We start from the raw sequence: 26,189 nt of genomic DNA on the forward strand, positions 1-26,189 counted from the left end.
TAGCTAAGCCACATTTCCACCTACCTTCCTATACCATGTGAAAGATGTGTGAACTTAATTAGATGCTATATATGAAAATGCCTTTTAGAGAGTGAAATGATGTGCTAAGAAAGAAGTTAAAACTCAAATCATTGAAAAACTAAAGAAAGCAACAAAATCAATAATGCATCAGAAATTAGAGATTTTAAGGCTGGGCACAGTGGCTCATGCCTATAATCTCAGCACTTTGGGAGGCCGAGGTGGAAGTATCACTTGAGGTCAGGAGTTCGAGACCAGCCTGGCCAACATGGTGAAATATCATCTCTACTAAAAATACAAAAATTAGCTGAGCATAATGGCGGGTGCCTATAACTCCAGCTACTCGGGAGGCTGAGGCAGGAGAATCACTTGAAACTGAGCAGCGGAGGTTGCAGTGAGCTGAGATCAGGCCTTTACACTCCAGCCTGGGGACAGAATGAGACTCTGCCTCAAAACAAAACAAAAGAAAACAACAACAAAAAATGAGGCCACGCGCGGTGGCTCAAGTCTGTAATCCTAGCACTTTGGGAGGCCGAGATGACTGGATTGCCTGAGCTCAGGAGTTCGAGACCAGCCTGGGCAACATGGTGAAACTCTGTCTCTACTAAAATTAAAACAAACAAACAAAAAAAATCAGCCAGGCATGGTGGCAAGTGCCTGTAATTCCAGCTACCAGGGAGGCTGAGGCACGAGAATTGCTTAAACCCGGGAGGCGGAGGTTGCAGTGAGCTGAGACTGTGCCACTGCAATCCAGCCTAGGCAACAAAGTGAAACTCTGTCTCAAAAAAGAAAACAAATTAGATATTTTGATTTTTCAACTTTTCTGTGAGACTCTTGAAAGACAATTAAACCAGCAGTGCTATTTACACAGCACAGGTCTCATGCACATCTCAAGCACTGGGTGAATGCCAATCACGGGCATTATATTTCAGCACCTGAATAACATCACTTAAAACAGGAATATTCTCCCATTTCGCCCCAATCATTAGTTATGAGTAAGAAGTGGAAAAAACTACAAAAAATTAGCAGCTTACATATTTGTTTTTGAATGTCCAAAAGATTGATTGATGTTTTTTGCTATTTGTTGAAATAAACAGATTGAACAAAGGAGAGAATTGTGAGAGTGAGAAAAAGTAAGTGAGACAAAGAAGAAAAACTATAAATCAGCAAAATCCAGTGCCAAGAGCTCTGGACCACAAATCAGAAGACCTGAGCCCTAATTCCTTTCCAGTCATTGGTGAGGCATGTAACCCATCTAAACCTCAGCCATATTTTCCTCATTTGTAAAATGAAGGAATCAAGCTTGATTATTTCTCTCTACCTCCTGATGTCCATTCCCTTCTATAATCTCCTTCCTTTGGGGGTAGGCTTGGCCCAGTGATTTATTTCTAATAAATAGCTGATGATAAAAGTGATGGGATGTCACTTTGCAGCTTAGGCAATAAAAAGACTGTGGCTTCATTCTTGCTAGTCCCCTCCCGCTCTCTCTTTCCCTCTGAGCTCTCACTCTGGAGTAAGTCAGATCTCAGGAGCCCTATGGAGAGTTCCATATGACAAGGAACTCATGTTTCTGGCCAACAGCCAGCAGCAAACTGAATCATGACCCTGACCACATGAATGAGAATGGAAGTGGATTCTCCCCAAGTCCAGCCTTGAGATGACTGCTGCCCTGGCTAATACCTTGATTGCAGCCCTGTGACAGACTCTGAGCAGAGGCCTTTGCAAAGCTATTCCCAGACTGCTGACCCATAGAAGTCATGAGATCATAAATGCCAAATTTGGGGGTAATTTGTAAACAGCAATAGCTAACCAGTATAAACATCCTTTTAGTTTAAAAATTCTACAATATTAAAACACTGTTTGTCTCTTTTGAAAAAAAAAAAAAAAAGAAATGCCAACAAACGAAACTCTTTGAGTCAGTGTGGACTGGGTTGTGATAGAGATAAGAGAAAAGAAGGGGCAGATCTAAGTACAGTGTGTGACTGTACAAATTATGCTTTCTTCCAGCAGGTTAGGCACAAATAATTGACCTTGACAGGCACATTGTATACGACGGAAGATAGGACTTCACTAGTTTATAAACTCAAACTGTTCAAAATAACTAAACATCTAAACATATCTTCTTTGGACCCTAATGATTTTTTTTACCCTTGTCTTCTAAGATATTTGGATTTCCACACTAGTTAACATCACCCAAATGCCTGCCAATACATTGTTACCAATGTCATCCATAATTAGACCTTAAAGAGTCTTTGATGTGGATAAATGGCGTGTGAAGCATGGAATTCTCGCCTACACAAAATTCTTAACAGGCTGTGCACTCAAGGAGGATTGAAAGGAGATGAAGTTAAAGCTTTCATTCATTGGATCACTCAGCTCATTCATCTTGTTTATTCCATTTTATAATTTAAGTTGCATTAGGAATAACATTATAGGCAATTTCTGTGTACTCACAATAGGTTTAATGAGCACAAACTTCACTGTCTGTCATCTCCTATCACCTTTATGTCAGTAAATCTGTATTTTTTTTTCTTTTTATCTGAAGGATTTGTTCATCGCTTGCCAAAACAGCAGCGAACTCTGTCAAACCGCAGCTCATTTTATCGGAGCAAAAACTGAACAAAGAACTGCTATCATGTCTGAGGTGTGATTTCTTAAGCATTTTGTCTTGTGATTGATTTTTTAAATATAGTAATTTTAAAGACACGGTTGAAAGAAGCAGCTGATAGCTAATATCTGATGGGTAATATGCTAAATTTCCCTGTCTGATGTGAAAGAATAAAGTAAAAGCAAAATACAGGCATTTTTCATTCAGTGCAAGAAAAAATACAAAGCATGTTTCTAGATCTATCTATGTAAGTCTATTTTTAAAACTAAAATGGGCTTTAATGTTTCTTTATTGATTACTTATTTACTTAGCTCTGACTACAATAAAATGAAGACAGATAATTTTATAATCCAAGACCATTTAAAACAACGTGTATAATTACCTCTGGCAGGCAAGGAAAGCCTGGATTCTTCTTTGCCCTGACACAGGCATATCCTAGCAGCTACTAGCAGCTCACATAGAGAACTGAATAGAAGGGGCAGTGAACAGTACTGTTAAGTGACACGAAGAGCCCTTTGTAGTCAAATATGTAGTTCTGTCAATGTCAAAGTCGGTTTCTGCTGCCTCCCACCCTGTTCAGATATTCCCTTATTTTTCCAGAACACTATGTTGTACAGGAAATGCTAAAAATAGTTCTTCTTTTATTGTAGCATTCAGTTTGGACATAGAAGGGAATTAGGGGTAAGTCTTCTGTTTAATCCCAAGTGTCTAAACCCAGCTGGTCCCTAGGCTTTAGAGAATTAGGTTCAGGAACTAAATTACAGGCAAAGGAATGTCTCTCTGTACATCTATGTGATCTTACTATCTTGGATTACAGAAGTGTTGAATATGGAGAGGGTCTTCTCTGTAACCTGCTAATGAGGAAGGACCTTGGCCTAATAGATAGGAATGGATGTTTTCTTGCAACAATAAAATTTTGTTTCTTCTCTTGCTCTAGAAATGAAGAGGGTGTGATTTAGAGACACTTCCTTTTATCCCACTGCATGCTTTCTTCTACTACAATCATGAAAAAGTGTCAGAGTAATCACAAATTTATTCCCTAGTAAGCAAATAGTCCCTTATGAGCAATTCCAGACTAAGGGGATGCTGTGATTTCAGAAACTTGCCTTTACCTGGCTCAAAAAAACTATCAACTTAGTAGTGACTGATTTAAGTGCCTCCTAGTTTCATTCTCTTACCTCTAGCCATGCGACCACAGTCGGCCCATCCCACTGGGCAAAAGGTAATCCCTTTCTCCGAGCTTCTTCAAGAAGTTCATGCCTGAAGTACATAGCAAAGATTATTAGGCAGGTATATGGAAAAATATGGCTGTGATTATTTTTAATGATAATATTTTAAAATAACCAATCATCCTTTACAAGATTTTTTATGATACAATATAGAATAACAGAATTCCTTTTTCCTTTGAGTAACACACACACATCATCCATTGACTTTATTAGGAATGAAGCACTGACATAGAAAAGTAATTTTCCCCAACATTTATTCATGAAAATTAGAACATTAAGTGCTAATGGAATTAGAAGTGGAATTATATTACCAGCAAATATCTTATCCCTTTAATGAGAAAACGGCCCAAATGTTCATTTCAAGTATGCATTATGGAATCTAAATGTGGCATCATCCATCTGCCCTGCCCTCTTTGCCTCACTATCTCCATGGCAAAGCAAATGCTTATATAGAGAGGCAGAAGATAAATTTGGTCCTTTTAGTCACATTCTAGTGATGTGGTTGATTTTAGTATGCCCTGTGGGTCCAGGGGTCTATCTTAGGAGTTAGTTATTTGTCTAGACTATAAAACTACATCTCATTTGGAGAAAACTCCAAGGTAAATTGATTTCTAAAACTCAAAAGCAATGTAAGGTGTCAAATTCAATGGTACACTTGTTTTTATCTATATTCACTACTGTTTTAATGAAATTAAAATATCTTAATAACAATAAATGGTTGTTTTGTTAACAAAAAGATGCAAAAGAACCCTGAAAAATGCATCTATAATTTCACTGACCCTCTTACTGATTTTTAGAATTGACATCCACTTACAAAACCAATTTGAGATCACTCATTGTTGAGATAGTAGCTATGCGCTTTCATTGAAATTCAAATTGATATATACTTGGCCAGGAATATATTGGAAAATACATTCTCTTTAGTATGCTTTCATCTTACACACAGATGATAAAAACATGGTATAATAATTGCTTTATTTTGAATGTGTATGTTTTATACTTAGGAATATTTCACGAAAATCATTTATGAACTCCCAAATGGATAATTTGATTATTTTCTACTGTTAATCAATTAGTTACTGTGGTAGACTATATTAATACATTAAGATATATAATGAATAAAATGCCTTTCAACACAGGGTTTTCTGTGTTTGTAATAGATGCTACCAAAAAGGCATTAAAAAAGCGGCAAAATGCAAATTTAAGTTATAGTGGCTGAAGAGACATAAATCAACTGCCGTTTCATTTGAGGGGATAGAAGAATTGTTAAGTTCTGCATGTAAGCTATTCAGCACCTGGGAAAGGGAACAGCGACACCCGTGCTCTGAATCTAAAAAAGTAGAGGCACTTCCTCACCTGGCTTGCTCTATCATTCCTCATTCCCTCAGGTCTCCCAGTGACATTCCTTTAGTGAAAACCAGTTTCAAATAACTTAGCCTCACTGTGACAGATATATGTATAGAAATGGATTGAAGGATCAAAAACAAATAACCTATTAGGTACTTATTGAACACCTGTTGTGGACTGAGACTTGTGTTTGGTGTGGAAAATAGATATGGGTCTAATTTCCCAGGATATACCCTGTTAGATGGACAAAACAAACACATGAAACTGTCTGAAAATACAATACAATACAATATAATACAATACAATACACAAACAGCTGCTAACATGAAAACTTGCTGATGTACCTTCTGAAGTATGTCATTTTAGAAAAGGGGTTAATAGCCATTGAAGGTGTTGTGAAGGCATTGTGGCAATGGAGCTGGCTTTGAAGGGCAGGTAGGAAAGAGGTGGGGATGGCATTCTAAGCAGTAGAAGCACTAATGGGGAGGTATGGAACTTAACATGAAATATGTGGAAGAAAATTTAGGGTAGGCCTTCACACAGTTAAAGCATGTTGTAAGAGTTTTAATGTTATATCCAATAGGGAAAGAGACACTTCTAGTTATGTCACAGGTTTGTGACATTAAAAGGGAAGAAATAAATTTACATTTACAATTAGTTTTTGCTTCACATAGTAAAAAAGCAAGTAAATACGCACTAATAACCTAAGGAGCACGTAACATTTTCAGAATTGTATTATATGAGTTGTACAAAAGCTGTTTTTAAATATTAGAATGCTTTCATTTTGAAACTTCTGACTAGTTCCCTAATAAAAATCCCACTAGAAAGGCCAGAGTGATCCTGTTGAGTCTGATCATGTAACTTTTCTGTTCATAACTCTCCAATCACTTCCTGTCTCACTGGAAATAAAAGCCAAAACAGCTGCTACAATCTATCCTACCCGTGCCATCTCTCTGAATAAACTGTCACCTCAGTGAGCAACACTGGCCTCCTTGCTGTTCTTTGGAAAAAACCCAGACCTCTTTTCTGCCTCAGGATCTTGGCAGCTCACCTGGAATTCTCTTCCCCTCTATCTCTACATGGCTAACTCTCTCAGCTACTTTAAATCTTTACTCAAATGTCACCTGTTCTCTGAATGTCTACTCCCCTACTCCCTGAAAACCCCACCTGAAAACTCCAGTAAGGAATTTCTTATCCCCATTGCTTGCTTTATTTTTCTCAAAGGTATTGCCCTTCTAACATAGTATGTTATTTACTCCTCATTCTGTCATCTGCCAATAAAATGTAAGCTCAGAGAGGGTCTGTGTTTTCATATGCTCTGTTCAGAGATGAATTTAAGTCTAGAACAAGGTCAGGAACAGAACAGGTACTAAATAAATACTTGTAAATGTTAAACAAAATGCCAATCAGTGTTTATATTTAGGTGCTTCTTGTTTCAGTAAATTGTGTCCTATAATGTTTTGTTTTTGTAGTCCAAATAGTTTTTTCTATTTTACCTTATAACCATGAACAACATTTTATGTTTTAAAGAACAAATTTTTTTTCTTGCATCTTACTTCCTCTTGGGCTTTTCTTTCCCACTTTCTCACAATAGTACTGATTCTAGCTGATCCCAAGAGTCTGATCTGTTTGGGATTCCTGGTGAGAATTTGGTTAAGAGGCAACCCAATGTGCTCAAATAGTTCTGTTCTATGAACAGAAGTATTGATAACACAATTGTTTGGGAAATTATTGTGCAATCTGGCCACTGAAAAAGTTTTATTTTCTTGGTTTTTGTTTTGTTTAAATCACAAACTCTAATAACAGGATGACTTAAGTAATAGCAGTCTAAGAAAATGAGAAAAGGGAGCTCAAATCCTTTGGTCTCCAACTGTCAGGGCAAAATCTCTAGCATCTGTCTTAGGGCTGACATACTTGAGACTGTGGAAAAACGGACCAGATGGGGGGGATGGCTAGGTTTTACACCAGGACTGTGTACTACATGATGGTAACTCCAGATGTGCTTTTCCTTAACCTGAGAGAAGCATCAATTATGTAAAAAAGAACAGCATTGAAATTTCCAAAGCAATATTGCCTTGCATTATTATTTTTAATTATAAAATAATTGGCACCATACAAAATTTATGAGAGGCATATATCTAGGCATGTTGGCTTGAGAGAGAAGCAATGCTAGAAAAATAAAGCAAAGTGGGCAATGCTATAATAGTTGGAAATAACTGAATTTAATACATGATGATATGCTAATAGATTATTAAGGGTAGCACTAATTACATAAGGGCATGCTTATTCTCATCAAGTTTTGGAGATACTGTCAGAAAAATAGTGATCTGAACTGTATAAGGTTTATTATTTTAAATAAATATTTTTAAATTTTTTATTTAAAAAAAAAAAAGAAATCCTAAATGATAAACTGATTTGGCACAAACAAGTCTTTTGGACATACTGCTGTTCTCCGTTCAACCTGTCAATGTATGGAAAGGGATTTAGTCTGGAAAGGATTTTCTTTGTAGCCAGAATTCAACTTTTTTTAAAGGTCAAGTGACAGTTCTTCCAGAAAAAGAATGTGATCACTTACCCCAGTACAAATTTAACTGAAAATTACTCTCTTTCCCTGTTGGCCTGAATAATAATTTTAGTGTGTTTTTAAAAATAATTCAGTCAATCAAATATTTGACCATCTTTTCCCAAAGGATCACTTGTACATCACTAAATTTGGGGGCATACATTTCAGGTTTAAGATTCAGAATAGATTTTAGAGGGCATCAGCTGTACTTCCTTTTAGAGGAAGTGTCAGGCATGGAGGTGTTATCACTTGTGTCAAAACACAAACAAGAAAAGTACTAATTGCAAGAAACAGTTATTTTGATTCAGTACAACTTCTGAATCATTGTGCATTTTCAAGAAACACTCTTCAATAAAAATGCTGTTAGTATCTTCCATAGGCCTCAGGTTCTCCTATTATTGATATCAATAAGTTACTGTGACTAGAAAGTGCCATTTTAGGAGGCCCAACATGTGGTGAGCACTCAGGTCTGTGAATAATTTGCAAGTCCATATCTAAATGTGCAGAGGGAAGTCTGCACTTGCTATGCCTGAACTGAAGACAGGAGCAAACAAAGGGTGTGCAATCAAGAAATAACTAGACTCAAGAATTTCTAGATAAAAAATCAATAGGGTCTAAAAAATGTATATAAATTAGAAGCATTGGCCAGGCTACAGATTTCCAACTTTTAATGCAGACTAATTAAGCAAGCGGGCTCAACTTTGGTTAAATGACTAAATCCAGATGGAAATGCCTGGATTTTCATTCTTAGGTTTTAAGTTTCTCCTTAGCGATTGTCGTTGTGGTCTAATTGGTATATGAGTAGAGTCTCTGGCTCACATCTCTTGCATTTGCATGCCATCACATGCCTCCCTGCTTTATCTCCCCACATATTTTGTCTTGATTTTCATGATTCAACAAAAATGCTTCCTTTCTATATCCATCCTTCTCTTGCCCTGGAGGCATTATTTACCACTTTCATACATAGGACCCATAGTACTAAGCAATATTCTCTATAGTATCTTTTATGTTTTATTGAATTTGTTGGTTCACAAGTTGTGATCCCTGACTCCATGGGCTTGACAGCAGAGACTTTGTATGCTCTGTGTCTGAGTTGATTAGGGGGTCAGTCATCTGATTTGTGTAGACCCTACTACGTGCCAACTTTTGCAGCAAGCAAAGAATAAAGCCAAGTGAATCTCTGACCTCAAAGACCATACATTCCAGTGAGGAAGGAAGATTTGTATAAACACATATACACATAAATAAATAAAATAAGTTGAGCCATTGATATATGTTCTACAGGAGGTAAAATAGACTAAGGCAGTAAAGTAGGCAATGCTTATAGTGTTCTGGGGACATAGATGTCTATGACAAGGCAACATTTGAGTAGAAACATGTATGTTGAAAAGTGGCAGGCAGTAGGGGTATGGTGGGAATGTTTTAAGCAGAAACATAGTATAAAATTCCTATTAAAGGAGTGGAATTGAATGTTTGAGCAACTGATAAAAGCCAAGAAGGGCCAGTGTGACTGGAGTGAATTGAAGGACATGGGAGTTGGTGGTGGAGGAAGATGAAATTGGAGACGTAGACAAGAGAAAAGCAAGATGATGTTGGGCCTTGAGAGCTGAAGAGGAGTTTATTCAAGAAGCCATCAGAGGGTTTAAGCACAAAAACATAAAATAATTTGTACATTATAAAGACATTTCTGGCTGTTGAGGATAGCACGGACTTGAGTCAGGCCAGAGTTGTGATCTAAGGATACAAGTTAGAAGGTCGTTTCAATTTTCAAGCAGAAGATAATGGTTGCTTGGTCCTGAGCTGTGACAGTAGAAATGGCGAGAGGTTATTGGAATGGGGATTCAGGCACACAGCATACATTCAATAAATCATAACTGAATGAATGAATGCATGCCAAATTAACTTCTTACCAGCTATGTGTTTTTTGGCTATGTACTTAATCTTTTTGAGACTTAATTTTCCTATATTTGAAGATGATTATAAATTGATCTCAATTTATAAGAACTAAATAAGATAATACTTACAAAAGCACCTAGCAGCCAATATGTATTCAATAGATACTAATTTCCGTTCTCCATTTTTTTCTTATTTTCCCAAAGCAATTCATTGTATGTGCTACCATCAGATTAACCTCCTTAAAGTAAACATTTATTAGCTTACTATATAACTCAGTAAACATTTATTAGCTTACTATATAACTCAAATTTCTATAATGGCTTTTAATTTACTATTGAAAGAATGGCCTTTAAGGTCATTCTTGATCTGCCCCTAAATTGTATTTCCAGATTTACCTACTGTATCTCTTCTCTCTAGCTACAGTGGATACTCACCATTCTTTGCACTTTACTTCTTCTGTTCTACTGACTTTCTCTCCATTTGGAATGGCCTTTCCTCAATTCATACCATTCAAATTTTCTCTATCCCTTGAGTGATGCCACTCATATCATGTGCAAGACTCTGGTAGGTAGTTCACCGTATGTACACAGCCTTATTTCCTCTACACTATAACCTCCTGCAGGCATGAGCCATGTCTCAACTATTTAAAATTACTTATTAGACAATCCTTTCCATACTATCCTATTGGCAACGATATTGGAATGGTAAAACTTGAATTTGTTAGTGTTTATATTTGCAATTCTGAAAAATGAAATTCATTAGTTACTCAAAAAAGTCACAGACCATAGGGAACAGTATGTCTCCTCCTCATTCTTCCTACTGTGGATGGTTTATCTCTGTCAGTGAAAAGAGACTTTATTCACAGACCGCTCACTTTAGCATGCTATTCTGGGATGCCAATTTGTGGTATGACTGTCCAAATACCATACAGCACTGTCCCCTCTGTCACTCATGATGGCCATTTCATTCACCTTTTATTCGATGCCTGTCATTTTCCCCTTCATACTTTCTAAGGTATCTTCCTTTACTTTCTATTGTCACTGCTACCACAGTTTTTTTTCTCAGCCTTTAATTGGTCCTTCTCTCCAGGCTTCTTACACTGACATTAAAGAAAAAAAAAAATCTGCCTGGAAGATAGACTTTATGGTAGAGTGGGTGAGAAAGTGGCTCCCAAAATCAAACTGCTTGAGCTTGATTCCTTTGCCTGTCCTTCTGGGCTGTGCATCCATAACAAGTCACTGTATTTTGCTGTGATTCAGTTTCCTCATGTGGAACATGAAGCTGATAACCCATCTAATAGGGTTTTTACAAAGGTTTCGTAAGAAAATATGTGTAATATAATTACAAAAGTGACTCACACAAAAGGCAATGGTCAGTAAATGTGAGCTTCTTTCTTATTGTTTTTTCTTTTTTCTTTTTTTTTTTTTTTTGGAAGAGTTTTACTCTGTCTTCCAGGCTGCAGTGCAGTGGTGTGATCTCGGCTCACTGCAACCTCTGCCTTCCAGGTTCAAGCGATTGTCCTGCTTCAGCCTTCTGAGTAGCTGTGATTATAGGCATGTGCCACCATGCCTGGCTAAATTTTTTTATTTTTAGTAGAGATTGGGTTTCACCATGTTAGCCAGGGTGGTCTCGAACTCCTGGCCTTAAGTGATCTGCTCACGTCAGTTTCCCAAAGTGCTGGCATTACTGACATGAGCCACTGTTCCTGGCCAGGTTTTACTTTAAATAATCATAGCACTGTCCTCTAAAGCCCCTTCCAGTCTTTCCTCAAATGTCTAAAGGATTATTTTTAATCTTCATTACAAAGAGATTCCTGGTTTAATCTTGATTTAATTATCTAATTACCTTTCCTTCTAACCAGAATTGAAAAGTACTTTCACAGTTTGTGCATTACCAATTCCACCTTTGCAAATACCATTTCCCAGAGCTGATAAGTTGATCGCTACTTTTTCAACCATCAACAACCTTGTGTTTACTTAACTCCTGGCTTCCCTTTTATATGAAATATTTTGTGATCAGCCCAATCTACAATTATCCTCTTCTCCTTTAAAATCTGGAAGCCTGTAGTGTCAATCTCACCCATAGAGATCATTGGTTACTACCATGTGCCTGGGGCCTCATCTCCAACCCAAGAGAATAAAATCCTGGAAATGAGAGTTTGTTCTTCAACCGTATCATGCATCTTTCTCTGGATGCTCTAGTCAAGAACATCTTTTGAATGACTGCTAAATTGTAATCCAAAAAAACTCACAATGTTGACAATCACCTAGGATCCTTGATTATAGGGCATTTTTAAAGTATTCTATATTTTTATAACTTCCAACCGTTCATTGCATCTTAAAAAGAATTCTGCATCACAGTTACCCAGGTTGGCTGCAGAAAAGATTACAATGTTCTATCTAACATTCAGAAAGACATATTGTAGACTGACTGAATACTGCCAAAGCTTTTATTTAAGCCCTCATCAATTGATGATGGTGTTGATGGGCTCCTAGAATCTTTCTATATCTCATTTGGTAACTTGTCCCTTCCGACCTCCACTGAGACCTTCCTAAACACAAATCTTTTTGTAAGACTCACCTGCTTTAAAGCCTCCCCTACTGTCCTCAAAATAAAGGCCAAATATCTTATACAAACACGCTTCGCGATCTGGCTCTCTCCCTGGCTTTTTCTGCTCAACCAACACTGAAATATTTGCTATTACCCAAATGCCTCATTCTATTTTACCCCTCCATGTCTTGCTATATGTCCTTTTCTTCTGCCAAGAGCATCCTTCTTCACATCACCATCATAACAACTTTAATTTATCCTTCAGACACAACTCATGCTTTATTTTTTTCTATTAAGATTCTAAGTCCTCTCCCAGGCAGAATTAGCTCTCTCTTCTATGCAAATACCATAACTTGTATCTATTATTCTTGTACTTATTATACTTTCACTTAAAATTTAAAATGTAATCTAAATATAATTCAATAAATTGTATTACAATTTAATACAGTAGGTGCTATAATTGAGATACATCTAATGTGCTCTCCTATTCATCTGAACCAGTTCATATTCTTATAAGATGAAATATAGTGGTTTGAAAGAGCAAAGGTTCTGGATGCAGACAAATTAGGCTTTGGATCACACAAAACAATAACTAATGTGCATTTATCACTTACTACCTATGAAGCACTATCCTAAGTGTTTTAATGTGTATTAACTCATTTAATTTTCATAATAATCCAATAAGATACATATTAACACACATTTACAGATGAGAACACCGAAGAACAGAGGCCAGTTGGAGTCATGGAACCGTCGAGGTGCAGAATCAGAATTTGAACCCCAATAATCTGTCCACAGAGTCAGCTCTCTTAACCTCCATGCCATCTCTTAGCCAATTAACATTTCTGAAATTTTTCGTAACTGAAAAATGAGGATAATAGCACCTTCCTTATTGTAAGTGTAAAATAAAATAATGGTCTCCTACTTTTCTTTCTTTTCCTATGGTTCATTTGTTTTTAGAAGTGGCATACATTTATTTGACTTCCTGGTTAATACATAAGGTCTTTACCTTCTTATTGTCACACATTTCAATTCTCAGCATTATAAAAGAACAAACGAACTATGGCTTTTCTTTTCTTGTTATTCCCTAGTAATATAAGGTTGTACATCTTGGCCGGAGAAAAGTTAGCCTAGTTTAAATGAATGAGATAGAAAAGTTGAATTTGTTGCCATTCGTTTCATTTCAATTGATTTTGTAATAACCATACAAAGTAATTCTCTGGGTGAAAAATTTACCTTCAGAGCTACTGATTTACTATGGCACATAACAAGTACTTACTGATAAAACCAGAAGAAATAAATATGTGGCTTGATAAGAATGAAGAATAAAATATAAGTCAAATAATGTGACAATGCAGTATACTTAATTTTGCATCACAGAAAATAAATCTTCCTTACACAATAGTAGCAGGAAATGTACACAGACTTCACACTATTATTAATTGTAAAATGTATATTGTTTCACTAAAATTCAGCATTCAAGAGGGTAAATAGGATGTAACCTCCTCAAATTTCAACCAAACAATGGACTACTATTCAGGAATCCATACTTGATTAAGTCTGTAAAAACTAAAACTATGTATTTGAGAAGCTAGTTGAAATTCTGGTCAGCAAATGCGAACAAAGTATGGTGCCAACTCAATTATTTTTTTTAACATCTGCAAGCTGAACATGTATATCTTAGTTAACATAATTATTCTAAACAGAAATATGTTACAAATTCCAATCAGCTGCTTCAGAGGATTGACTACCTAACTATACATATTTAGCTTCATAAAATTAAGAGTTTCAAATTCAACATTAAATTTGACTTGATATGAAAGCAAAGCATACTGTGATTTTGTGTATGTGCAAGTGCAAGCGTGTGTGCCTGTGTATCCTATTACTGCATATTTTCACATTCGGTGAAAATGTATGAAAATCCATGACATATTTAAGTAGTATTTTATTCAGATTCCAGTAAAACATGCTAGGCTGTTTAGATTTCAAATAATTTCATTACATCGAAACTAAAATTCATTCATATTTAAACCGTTTATCTTCAAGCTTCTCTGAAATATAGGGCATAGTCTCAGGAAAGAAATGTATTTGTGAATTGAGTTGGGAGTTATGTAATCTCCTTCCTTACTGTATTTTGAATTTAAGTATTTTCAAAGCCATTAAAAAAGGTATAAACACCCCTCCGACACACACACACACACACACACAAATATGATTGAATCACACAATTATTTATGTTATTGAAAATGAGAGGGGCTTATATTACTCCCCATTAAACAATTTCACTTTTGCAAGACACCATAGTCAGTACTTTCTGGTCACTTCCTAATAGTAATTGGGGACCTACTGGAGAATATTGTAATTTTTCAGGTTATATGAATACCACTTAGATTAGATTGCTCTAGTGTTTCATCTAATTTTAAGCCCTTTTTTACTCAGTTTGGAAGTTTATAGTTTGTATGCTTCTGAAGGTACAGATACTCTCTTATAGTGTGTGGGAGACAAGTAGATAATAATATTAGTAAGTACAAAGAATATGTCAGTCACTCCGGGGCATGTAGCAAGTAAGTGGGGAAGATGGAATTTAAACTCTATCTTCTGATTCCTAATTCAGTGTTGTTTTCTCCTCACATCTTCCTATGTCATCTTCACTATGTTGTACTATCTTCCCCGATATTATATTATTCAAAGCTCTCTTTTAGTAATTGTACTAGGGAAATGGTGGTAAGGTCCTAAAATGTTTAAGTTCGAGGAGCATGTGTAAGACAATAAGAAACTGAATTGTAGAATGAAGTCCATTGTATCAGTTTCTTACAGTCCATTAATAAAAATGCATCATTCATTCATTGTTTTTCAATATTTCATTCAATAAGGACTCAGAGGAATTAAGTTTTATTTCTTGAAATTATTTTCCTCAGAAAAATTAAAAATCATTAGAAAACAGAAGACAGAATTTATACGATGACATGAAAACTGTGTTTTAAAACTCAATGTCTATAATATTTGTTAATTTCAAAAAGAGCTTACAATATTCATTTGGCCAACATGGTTGATGAGTACTCTAAACAAAACCTGCCTTGCATTTTTAAGAACACCTTACTAGAGCTTTCCTTAATTCCTCAATATTGTAAAACATCCTAACTGAAGCAAATACTATACCACTAAGTCATTTTGGCAATGGCAACTGTAGCTTAAAATTATATTAAAATAATATAAACCTTACTAGTTAATAAAGTAATATTACAAAGTACAAGAATTTGTACTGGCATACAAAATATTTATATAGCCAACTAGTAATACGTTTAATAGTTTCCTAGATAATTGTATCTCATTGCAGTCATTTTATTGATAAAAAATAACACTGCTTTAAATTTAAGAGCAATACCTTCTTCTCAGTCCAAAGGGTTTTAATGAGCTCACCATCTTACAAATGCAGTAGTCTACACCAGTGTAAATATTATGCATATTTTATTTTACTTTTTTACTTTGAAGTCAAATTTGTGTTAGGAATAGATAAATACTCTAATTTTAGCTCAAAGAAAAGGATTTAAAATTTGAAGCCATTATCTGAGTAATTCAGGTTTCTAAAGCTTTAGAAATCAGCCAGTAGTACAGGAAACAATGGGAACAACACACATTCAACCAAAACCAAGGATTATTCTTGTGTCTCTATATGTAAAAGCTCTCCAGGGAAGAACAGCATTTAACCCTTTTCAGATATGTGCCATTCTATTCATTGATAAATAAGTTTGTCTCTTGAACATAACACAAGCGGAGCATTAAGAAAGGTAGAGGCGGCCCGGCATGGTGGCTCACGCCTGTAGTCCCAGCACTTTGGGAGGCCGAGGCAGGCAGATCACGAGGTCAGGAGATCGAGACCATCCTGACTAACACGTGAAACCCCGTCTCTACTAAAAATACAAAAAATAGCCGGGCGTGGTGGTGGGCGCCTATAGTCCCAGCTACTCGGGAGGCTGAGGCAGGAGAATGGTGTGAACCCGGGAGGCGGAGCTTGCAGTGAGCCGAGATCGCGCCACTGGACTCCAGCCTGGGCAACAGAACAAGACTCTGTCTTAAAAAAAAAAAAAAAAAAAAAAAAAAAAAAAGGTGGAGGCAATTCAGACAGGCAGCACAATTAGTAGTACCTGAGTGGTCTCAAAGTATGACTTGAGCCTGGCTGCTTGCCACATTGACCCTTTAGGGAATTACTTGAAAACTAGGGGGAAGGCAGTCTAGAATGTCTTTTGACGTGTGTGTAATAAAACTGAAGAAATACAAGTGCCCAAAACCTCACATAATTAATTAAAATGTGAACATTTCTCTGAACCAATGATTCCTTTTACTGTGTGGAAATAAATACGCTTCATGATTTTCATTTCAGGTCAGAGGCAGTGCAGCTTGTGTTACAACTCAAAGAGTAATACTTTGAAAAAAGAAAAAAAAGATGGCGCTGAAAATAAACATGTTCAGCAGCCATTGTGATTCAACTTACCCAGATGTGCTTTTCATGAGATGGAGAAGGACGGATGGAAAAGAAAAGCACACAAATGTTAATGGATACAGTTCAATCCAAAGAAAACCATGGAATAAAACAAGAGCGTTATTTAAGATGTGAGAAAGCTCAGGTATGAGAAAGACATGGTGCCATTTTGTATTTCATCATGACACACATACTCACTGCGTCGAAAAGCATAGTCAGGCTGAGGGTAGTTCTAATAGTTGACCAATAAGTCTATGTCTTGAGTATGAGCCACTCTGAAACATGCATGACCACATTTTCCCAGCCTCGAGTACATCCCAGGAGGAAATCAAGAAATCTTCGTAAAGGACATTCTTTACCTCAGGCCACTTCCATGCTATTTTACCAGTAGAAACAATAACTTATTAATCGGCACTTAGATTTTTATATAGTTTTATAAGCCTACTGCTAAGGCCCAAGAAAAAAGAACAGCAGACATTAGAATGGGCAGCAACTTGAAGTGAAGAAAGTCCTTCCTAGTTTGAGGATCTGAAAATCTAGATTCTATTTCTCATACACAATTTGGTCAAAATTATTAGCAGATTCTGATCTTCAATTTCCTCAACATAATCCCTAGTAATAGAAATGTGTAAAGTCCACTCCAGACCCATAATGTTATTATTCCAACCAATGCTGTAATAATAATTACTATTTTGGTAAATACATATGGCTAGTAATCAGAACATAAGAAAATGTAAAAATGTTCTATTCCTCTTCTTCCGTGGCCATATTGCTTCCTCCTCTATTTGACTGGCTAAATAAACATCAAGTTTGTGCCTATTGTGGCTCTTTCAGTGGTAGAAATATTTAATTATTTGAATAGGTGTTTATAAATGTTGTTTTGGGGGAAAAATCCATAAATTATATTGGTTCACCAATATTACCAGAAATCATCACTAAAACAACACTGATACACATATAGCTTTTGAAGAACCCACTTGCTCCCTGGATGTAGTAGAGGCATTGAGAAAATATGGAAGTTAAATAATTCAACAAAAATCCATGAGAGTATTGTTTTAAAAATATATTACAAGCATAATAGCCTAATTATTAAAAAAAATTGTTACTACAACTCATAAAACATGTTCAGTATAACAAAATAGAAAGCAGAAATTCCTGTCAGAAATTAGGCAAGTTAAAGCATCTTCTTTTTTATCGCACAATTATTATAAAGAAAAGATTGATGTGCAATGGAACACCCTGCACATGCCTCCTCTCAAGGCATTCATTCAGAGAAACCGTGTACTTTTTATTAAATCGGCACTTTGAAAAAAATGCGTATTTTTGGCCTTAACTCCACAGCATCTGTGGCAAGCTCCTTAAATTTTCACATAAACAAAAACATAAATGTTCATAAACACTGGCACTACACTGTCCCAAGAAATTTATCATATTTTTCACATCATACACCCCACAGAAATGAAATTAAGACCAAAAGGAGATAGTTTTTAGATGTTTAAAATGGTTTTCTTGTCAACATACCTGTGAACTCTATGATGAGCTCTGAAAAAATAGGCAATTTCTGAGCTTTCCAGGAAAATTGCCAAAAATATTTGGGACTAGTTATCACTATGGACAACATAATCTTTCTGAGCCTACTAGCTATCTAGGAATCACTTCCCTATAAAACAAGTTGATTAAATTTGCACGTAGTGAAACATTAATATTTATTAGATGTTCCTTGATCATTTTTTAGAATAGAAAACTTACACAGTATAAATACCTTAAAATATAAAATATAAGATAAAATATGAAAATAAACAGAAAACACAAATTTGAAAGATACTGCTCAAAAAACATTGCACAAATTTCTAATATTTTTGTTATCAATTTGTATAAATTATCTGATTTCTCATAGTCTTTATGAGCTTTCTTCTCTTCCTTAGTAAATAAAGTTAAGAACAATTTCAAGCAGCCACATCACTTTAGAATGTTAAGAATTTCACCTCATGACTTTCAAACAAATGTGTTCTGCAAAAGACAAAAATCTATAGTTATAAATGACCCATATTTTGTGCTAATATATTATAAACTTCACATAGGAGGTAATATATATTTGCAGAGAAGTTTTTTCTGATTAATTTTTCTTATTGTAAATATTGATACATTCTTTCCTACAGATATTTATTTATAGTAGCATATAGCCTCATTATTTTTCTCTCCATGTCAGAAGTGTCAAGGCTATGTTAATAGTAAGAGAGATTCTGTCAAGAATAAATATTCTTCAGTGAAAGACCATTGTGAGTAATTGGCAAGTAAGTTTTAATTAACATGAAAAAAATAGATTATGTTACCATCTAATGAATGAGATCAGATCCAATTATTGACATTATGTTTTCCTTGCCAACATCAGCGTATATCCAGGCAGGAGAAGAAGAAATGACCAGCAAACATATGTCTTATATTTCAAAATGAGAGCCTTCAACTTTTCAGTTTCCTCACCTTGATCTTCCAGATCTCCTACAATTGAATGAACCTTCTTCTGTTATAAACTAGTCAATTCTGGATTGAAAACTTCAAATAAGAAACAATTCATTAAATGAGTTTTATATTTGGAATATAATTGACTCTTGCTTTGTAAAGTTCAAGTTGGTGATTAAGAAACATTTTTAAATTAGTGATTAACACCAAATTGAGTAGTTAATGGCTGGTAACTGAAATGGAAAAGTAAAACAAATAAAGATTTTTTTTTAATAGGTGAAAGTTGAGAATGTTTAAATGCTGATGGGAAAAAAAAAGACAGGAGCAGAAGTTGAAAGCAAGGGAGAATTCCACACAAAATAACTAAGAAAATGGAAAGGGATGATCTGAGTAAAAGAATAGCCTAGTTTTCTACAATAAGACAGATGGGGCAAGTGTTAGTGTATATTTGGCATCAAGCAATTCAGGGCACTTGGATGGTTTCTCTCTCTCTGTCTCTCTGTCTCTCTAAGCTAGAATGTAAACTCATCAGCAGAAGATACAAGTTTGAGGAGAGTGGAGGTCTCTAACAAGAGTTGCAGAGAGTAGAACAACACTAATGAAAGAAAACTCTTGGGATTACTAGGCAGTGCTGAATTTCACAATGAAACTATTTCTAATTTCTCTGCTGTAATTTTCTCCAACAGCATAGATGTGCCAAAATGTACACATGGAGAAAGAAAATTCATCGTTGGGTGTGGTTGTTATATGTAGATGTGACCAAATGAAAGTGGAGTGAAGAAATTTAACAAATTTTGAGGGTGTTGAAATTATGGACGTGATGTAAGCTAAACAAGGAGAGAGGGGAAAACAGAAAGGGGATAATGCACTGGGAAAGAATAGAGGTTAAATAAAGATGATAGAAGAAAAAGTTCATAAAGCAAGATCAAAGGTGGGAAGACTGTGATTAGCAAGAAATGAGATGCTTGAATTGGTAAGTTTGAAAGAAGCATGATTTGTGGTGATGACAAGATACAGAATAGGACCATGAAGAGTGTCTGACTTGGGGTAGTGAACAACAATGGAAACAATAAAGTTGTAAAACCAAAAGGTTAGTTTGTGAATGGGTGATCTATGTGGATATCAGAGCATACGAGGGTGACATTAAGAACTGCTTAAAATTCCTACTTAAAGACAGATGATGGGGCCTTTAAAAAATATTTAAGCATGTTTCTAGTGATTCTTACAAATGAAAGAAATGGTTCAGAAGTTTAAATGTGGTTCATCATCACATTAAAAATAACTTTTCTTTAAGTTAATATTGACTTCAAATAACTAAAGTATTTGAGACTACTTAAAGGAGTTTAAGAAATCTTTATTGCTCTAAGAATTTTGTTATTCATCTGCCTAGCAAACCTAATACAGTTAAGCCTCAAATTAAAATTTCAATTATGGATAATCTGAACTAAAGATATTTAATTTTATGTTTGTGTATGTGTGTACAAAAATATACTTAATACACACACACATACGTGTATATATATATGTATGTGTGTGTATGTGTGTGTGTGTGTGTATATATATATATATATATGTATATATATGAAGTCTTTTTGTATTGAACTTTTTATCTGTAAAATCCTGGCAAGAGAGAGACTACACGTAATTACTACCCTTCTTAGAAATGTGGAGACAAGAGACATTTGCTTCATGAATGGCTCATTTGAAATAACTATGGGAAGAAACTAAATCTCCAAAGATCTTATAAAAAATACTATACAAGGCTTATATGAGATTTTATATTAACAGGATGTGGAAAATTCTATATTAAGATGTCAGCATTGTATTTAAATATACTTTATTTTGATTTTTTTTATTTAAAAAGCCATAATTATTCTTGCTATTAGACAGTCTCTTGTAAGTTTTACTGGAATGAATAATTTAGATTGATTCAAGCACACATTTAAATTCCTTACATGGTTTATTTGTTAGAGAACATTAGCATTATTATATCTTATTATATCAAACATTGGAACATTATGTGTGGCTAATTATATCAGAAAAAGTCAATTTTATAAAACAGCTACATCTTGTGTTTTGAAATCCTCCCTATCCCCACTCTTTAAAAGCATGACTGGTTTGAATACTTTTGTTGCTCATTTTTAAGGATAGGGTAGGGGCAGATAAGAAACTAATTATTCTCTAGAGGAAAAAAATATGCTACCCTTTCCAGAGTATAAAGAGACTGGGGAATTCTTCATTCACTCCCTATATAGACCATTAAAAGTTATATAGGATATTCTAAGTGCAGTTGAGATTGGACTACATATTCTATAAATCACAGCCCTATTCTTAGATACTAAATAATTCCAAGGAAAACTGGGCTGTGGAGATCTACATTTTTGTATAACACAGTGCCTGGAAAGCTGTATTTCTTGATGCATAAAAGAAAATAGCAGTTTTTACATTAAAGGCTTTGTGAAAAATATTAGAGATAATGTATGTAAAATGCATAGAACAGTGCATTGCCTAGCCCATTACAACTAATCAATGTGATTATTATGTAGATATTACATATAAAATAGATAATGTAATTAGCATGCAAAGGATGAACAAAAAAATGAAGCAGAATATATGCACACAAGGAGGTAAGAATAATCAGGAACAAAACAAATAGATATTAGGTATATCAACACCATGAAGTGCAAGATGGGAAGCAGAGAGAGATAAAGCTGGAGAGATACACAGGGAGCAGATAATGTAGGGATTTATGGACTACATAAAGCCATTTGAAATTAATCCTAGGGTTGTTAGGGAGTGATTGAGGGGGTTTTAGGCAGCTAAAAAATAAGATTTAGATAGGTCTGTTTAGCTTAAGCATGACTAATGGATTATAGGAAGGCAAGACTAGAAGCAGAAAGACTATTGTAGTATGATGGCTTGAGCTGGAAAGAAGAAAATCAACAGATTTGAGAGATTTTTTTTAAAAATGCAATTGACTACATTTGGTAATAGTACATGGATGTGTGTAGAGGAAGAATTAGGACAAGGAAGAACAGGAGCACAGAAGAAACCCAGGTTTCAGGTTTGGTCACCTGGGTAGAAATCACTGCCCTAACTCCTATTACATTTTCTCAGGTTTTCTTCTTTATCCTAGAGTTCTTTCCTTATCCAGCTTCTGTTTATGCATTCAATTATTTGAGAAATGTATTTTAAATACTTACAATATGCCAGCATCTATATGTTAAAAATTCAAAGATTCTCCTCTGTTCAGTTCTCTTCTGAATTTTACAGAGGATCACAGAATCTCAGGGCAGGGACAATTTAAAAAGCAGGTAGTTCAAACTCTCAGCCAAAAGTTGAATCCTCTATGCAATAATCCTATTATGTACATGTGCCTGTCAGGTCTATATTAGACATAATTATGGTGAACAATTCCCTTTCCAGGTGGTCAATTCTTTCTTCCTACCTCTGTGATTGCTAATAATTCTCCTACAGTCAGCTCAATTTATCTGTACTAACCCCTGACTTCTGGCCCAAGGTCTTATCACAAGGCCATAAAGAACACATTTGGTTGTTCATTCTCTTGGCAGCATCTATATCTTTGTTCTGTATATACCACATATTCCTATTTCTACCAGTCTTTGAAGATATGGCTTTGTGTCATCTCACTAGTATGGTCATGTTCCTCTGAATATATGCTGGTTTTAATATATCCACTTTAAGTATCTTTCCCAGAAATGAACACAATACCCAGCTACAATCTGGTAAGTGCATCGAATTTTGACCCTGTTACTGCTTTTACGGATATTGAAAAACATTAAATTATTTGTCAGGCATTGCTCATGTGCCTACCTGGTAGAAAGTTTTTTCTTAGGAGCTACAGGTAAATTATATATGTTCCCCTATATAGAAGAAATCAGTAAGTATAGTCCTAAAGCTGGCTGCAGTATTATAAAAATTCCCCTATAAAATTTCATCTTGTCAGATTTGGATGCCTCTGTAAAAATCATCCTTAAGCATATTCTTTATCTAAAAACTGAGCTATGCCTTCTAGTTTCGCACTTTGACAAATCTGATGTTCTTATTTAAACCATGTGTGAAAGTGCTGGGTTATGCCACCTTCTGTTTCACTTAGTCATCATCAATCCATTTGTGAAGCCCCTTTGGTTATTTGTCTTTAGCTGGGAGAATGTCTTGTAAATAAGAACATTAGGGTGGCTTTGAGTTTTTGGCACTTTTCTCATTCTCTACAAAGACTTTAAAAAGTGATCATGAACCCTGAAATACTTAAATGCAATAATTAGTTTTCATGTCCATCTCTCTGCAAGCTCTTTGAAGAACAGAACTATCTAATTCAAATATCAGTAATTTAAAACATTTCTTGGGACATACTGAGCAAAAGAATAAAAATTATCATTTTCATGTTCTATTAATATTAATCCAGGATTTACATCAATTATGATAAATGATATGAATTTATTTAGAAAATGACATTATCTTCTAGTATATGTAACTATCTTGATTTTAATTTTTCATTTACTAATTTTTATTTTACTCTTTCCAGATCAAAAATGTTTCTCCTGGCAGAAATTATGGAGCCAGCACAGGGCTTCTGTTCTACTCACTTTGTTAATATATTAACATTGCACTGCTGGCTCAAAACAGCAACTCTATTCCTTTTGTGCTGTTTTCCTTCGTCTAAATAGATCAAATATATCTAAATATATCTAAAAGAGAACACTTTGGTTTTCTTTAGCTTTCTTTTTACTAACAAATTTCAGTGCATTCTGACCCTTATCCTTTGGATATTATTATTACTTACATTCAGGGAATTCTTATAACTGTCCTTGGTTGAAGGTAGGTAGGGCTATGCATGATCACATGGCAAAGCAACAGCAGCTCTATTTTAGTGAAAACAGAGAAGATAGGCTTCTGGAGTTCCAAGTAGGAAACTGGGACACATTTTTCCAGAGAAATTTTGAAAGCATGGGTTTTAGGTTCTAAAATGTTGTATATTATTATATTCATTGAATTAGTTGCCGAGGAATTTTCCCACAGTAATTGTGTCTGTACAAAATAAACCCTCGACTAAAATAAACAAACTGATCCAAGAACAAATATCTGTTCCACACTAGGCCATAAAAAGATTTCATCTACGGACTTCAATTTTGGAATGGGATGAAGGAGAATATATGTGTTCGTGACAAGGCTGGGAAAATCTCTCATGATCTCTTATTGTCAAAGTTTTGGGAATATCTTGGCTCTATTGTTTCTGGAATCTGTGGGATATCCTGGCTCTGTTGTTTCTGTAATCTGTGAGATAATCTAATATCATGAAAGTGAATCCTTCTTTTTGCTTTATCTACCCAGAGACAGTTCCTACTGCATGCCTACAAAACAAATTTTTGTGGGGGAAGCACAGACTTTTACTTTCTGTGTATATAGAATACTTAGATGGGAAAATGTACTCAGAGCTTCTAACACATCTTACAAATTAAGTTCTGGAATACATTTCATTCATAAGTTTAATTTGGCATATAGGCACTTAATGAATATGTATTAAATGAAATAATATTGTGGAGTTTCTGTGATACTTTTACATATAAATATTTTCAATATCATTTATTTTGCTTACAGATATGTACACTCTGAACCTGCCAAATGCCAAAGATTAAAAGTGCAGTCTCAAAACATATTAAAGATTACACACTGAAGGAGACCCTCAGGATTGTGATGGGAATAAATTAAGTAAATCTGGAGAGCTTAACTTTTATGTCTTTGATATTCTAACATAAAGATTTATTGGTAGTAATTGTGACTGCTTTGCTCCAAGGATAAACTGCTTCTCGAGAGAGGATGCTGCTGATAGCTGAGTTGGGGTGTTAATTTCATTTTAATGATACTGAAAAATTAATTCACATTTGAAATCTATTTTTCCTTTAGCAGTGTTATCCATTCAGAATACATAGAAAAGTCCAATATATAATAATATATTATCTATATTGTAACTAAAGATTGAAAATGATAAATTAGTATATTAACATTCGTACGATATCTTTCAACTTAAGTTAAAAAATAGAGAAGATTTCAGCATGGATATATGCTTTACTAAAAAAACTATATAATGTTAAGAGGCAAGAGAAAACATTAACAGATAAAGAATTAAGCTAAATATTTCATCATTTATATTGCTGGAGATAAATAACAATTCGATGGATATTCTGTCAATTTTAATATGTTCACTGCCTATTCAGGATGATCTTAAGAATTAGAGAGGTGAATTACTGTTGAAACAGACATCCTCATCTTTAATCCCAGAAGTTTCTACAAGACTAAGCTTCTTGGAATCAAAATTGAGTGTAGAAATGGGAATCCTCTAGAGTAACAGTTGTCAGATAGTCCAGCGTAACAAGTCTTCAGTTTGAAAGAATAAAGTAGAAAAATGAAACAAAACATTTGAATAGACACCTACTTACGGCATTTCTGAACACCAAAGATAAAGCAAAAATAAATAAAATGCTCAGAGAGAGAGGAAAAAGAAATCCTACATGTTATATACGAAAGAATGGCAATCAATTGATCATTAGCCATAACTAGAAGCAAGAAGAGCCGTAACTTCAAAGGTCTGAGGACAAATTATTTTTAACCAATAGTTATATGTTTCAGGCAATTATCAACTGATGTTAGGCATAAAATATATTTGCAGGTCTCTAATGACTTAAGGAATTTGCCACTTGCCCTATCATCACATTTCTAGAGATGCTGACATGGGAAACTGACAACTAAATGTATTCCAGGGGAGAAAAGTAAGAAATTTAATGAGATATATAATAAACATATAATTAACACTGATGATTCAGAACTTGCTTAAGAAAGAATGTTGATGACATTAAATTTTATTAATTCCCTTGTCAGCTCATAGTTCTTGATTCTAAAGTAACAAATTTATCAAATTATAATACCATAAATGTTATTTTTAATATTATGTGGGGCTTATACCTGTGCAACTTGAAAGTCTGTGACTAACCAAGTCTTTCTGGGTCAGGTAGATTTAAC

General features: G+C 34.8%; 1 protein-coding gene and 1 long non-coding RNA gene across 16 annotated transcripts in view; one reads left to right on the forward strand and one right to left on the reverse strand.

Annotated features, from left to right (window-relative positions):
* The window catches only part of LOC129009580 (uncharacterized), a 34,275-nt gene extending 16,270 nt beyond the window's left edge, over positions 1 to 18,005 (forward strand). The window contains exons 4-6 of the long non-coding RNA XR_008492811.2: positions 1,116 to 1,255; positions 2,564 to 2,662; positions 16,593 to 18,005. This is a non-coding gene — a long non-coding RNA (uncharacterized LOC129009580). The remainder of the gene's footprint in view (positions 1 to 1,115; positions 1,256 to 2,563; positions 2,663 to 16,592) is intronic.
* PPFIA2 (PTPRF interacting protein alpha 2) overlaps positions 1 to 26,189 on the reverse strand; it is a 497,964-nt gene that overhangs the window by 37,263 nt on the left and 434,512 nt on the right. For all 15 annotated transcript variants that reach the window (XM_054442749.2, XM_054442743.2, XM_063646523.1 and 12 more), the window contains one exon: positions 3,805 to 3,886. In XM_054442749.2, coding sequence (XP_054298724.1) covers positions 3,805 to 3,886 — 82 coding nt within the window. The remainder of the gene's footprint in view (positions 1 to 3,804; positions 3,887 to 26,189) is intronic.

Source organism: Pongo pygmaeus, chromosome 10, assembly GCF_028885625.2.
Source record: "Pongo pygmaeus isolate AG05252 chromosome 10, NHGRI_mPonPyg2-v2.0_pri, whole genome shotgun sequence".
Classification (NCBI taxonomy): Eukaryota; Metazoa; Chordata; class Mammalia; order Primates; family Hominidae; genus Pongo; species Pongo pygmaeus.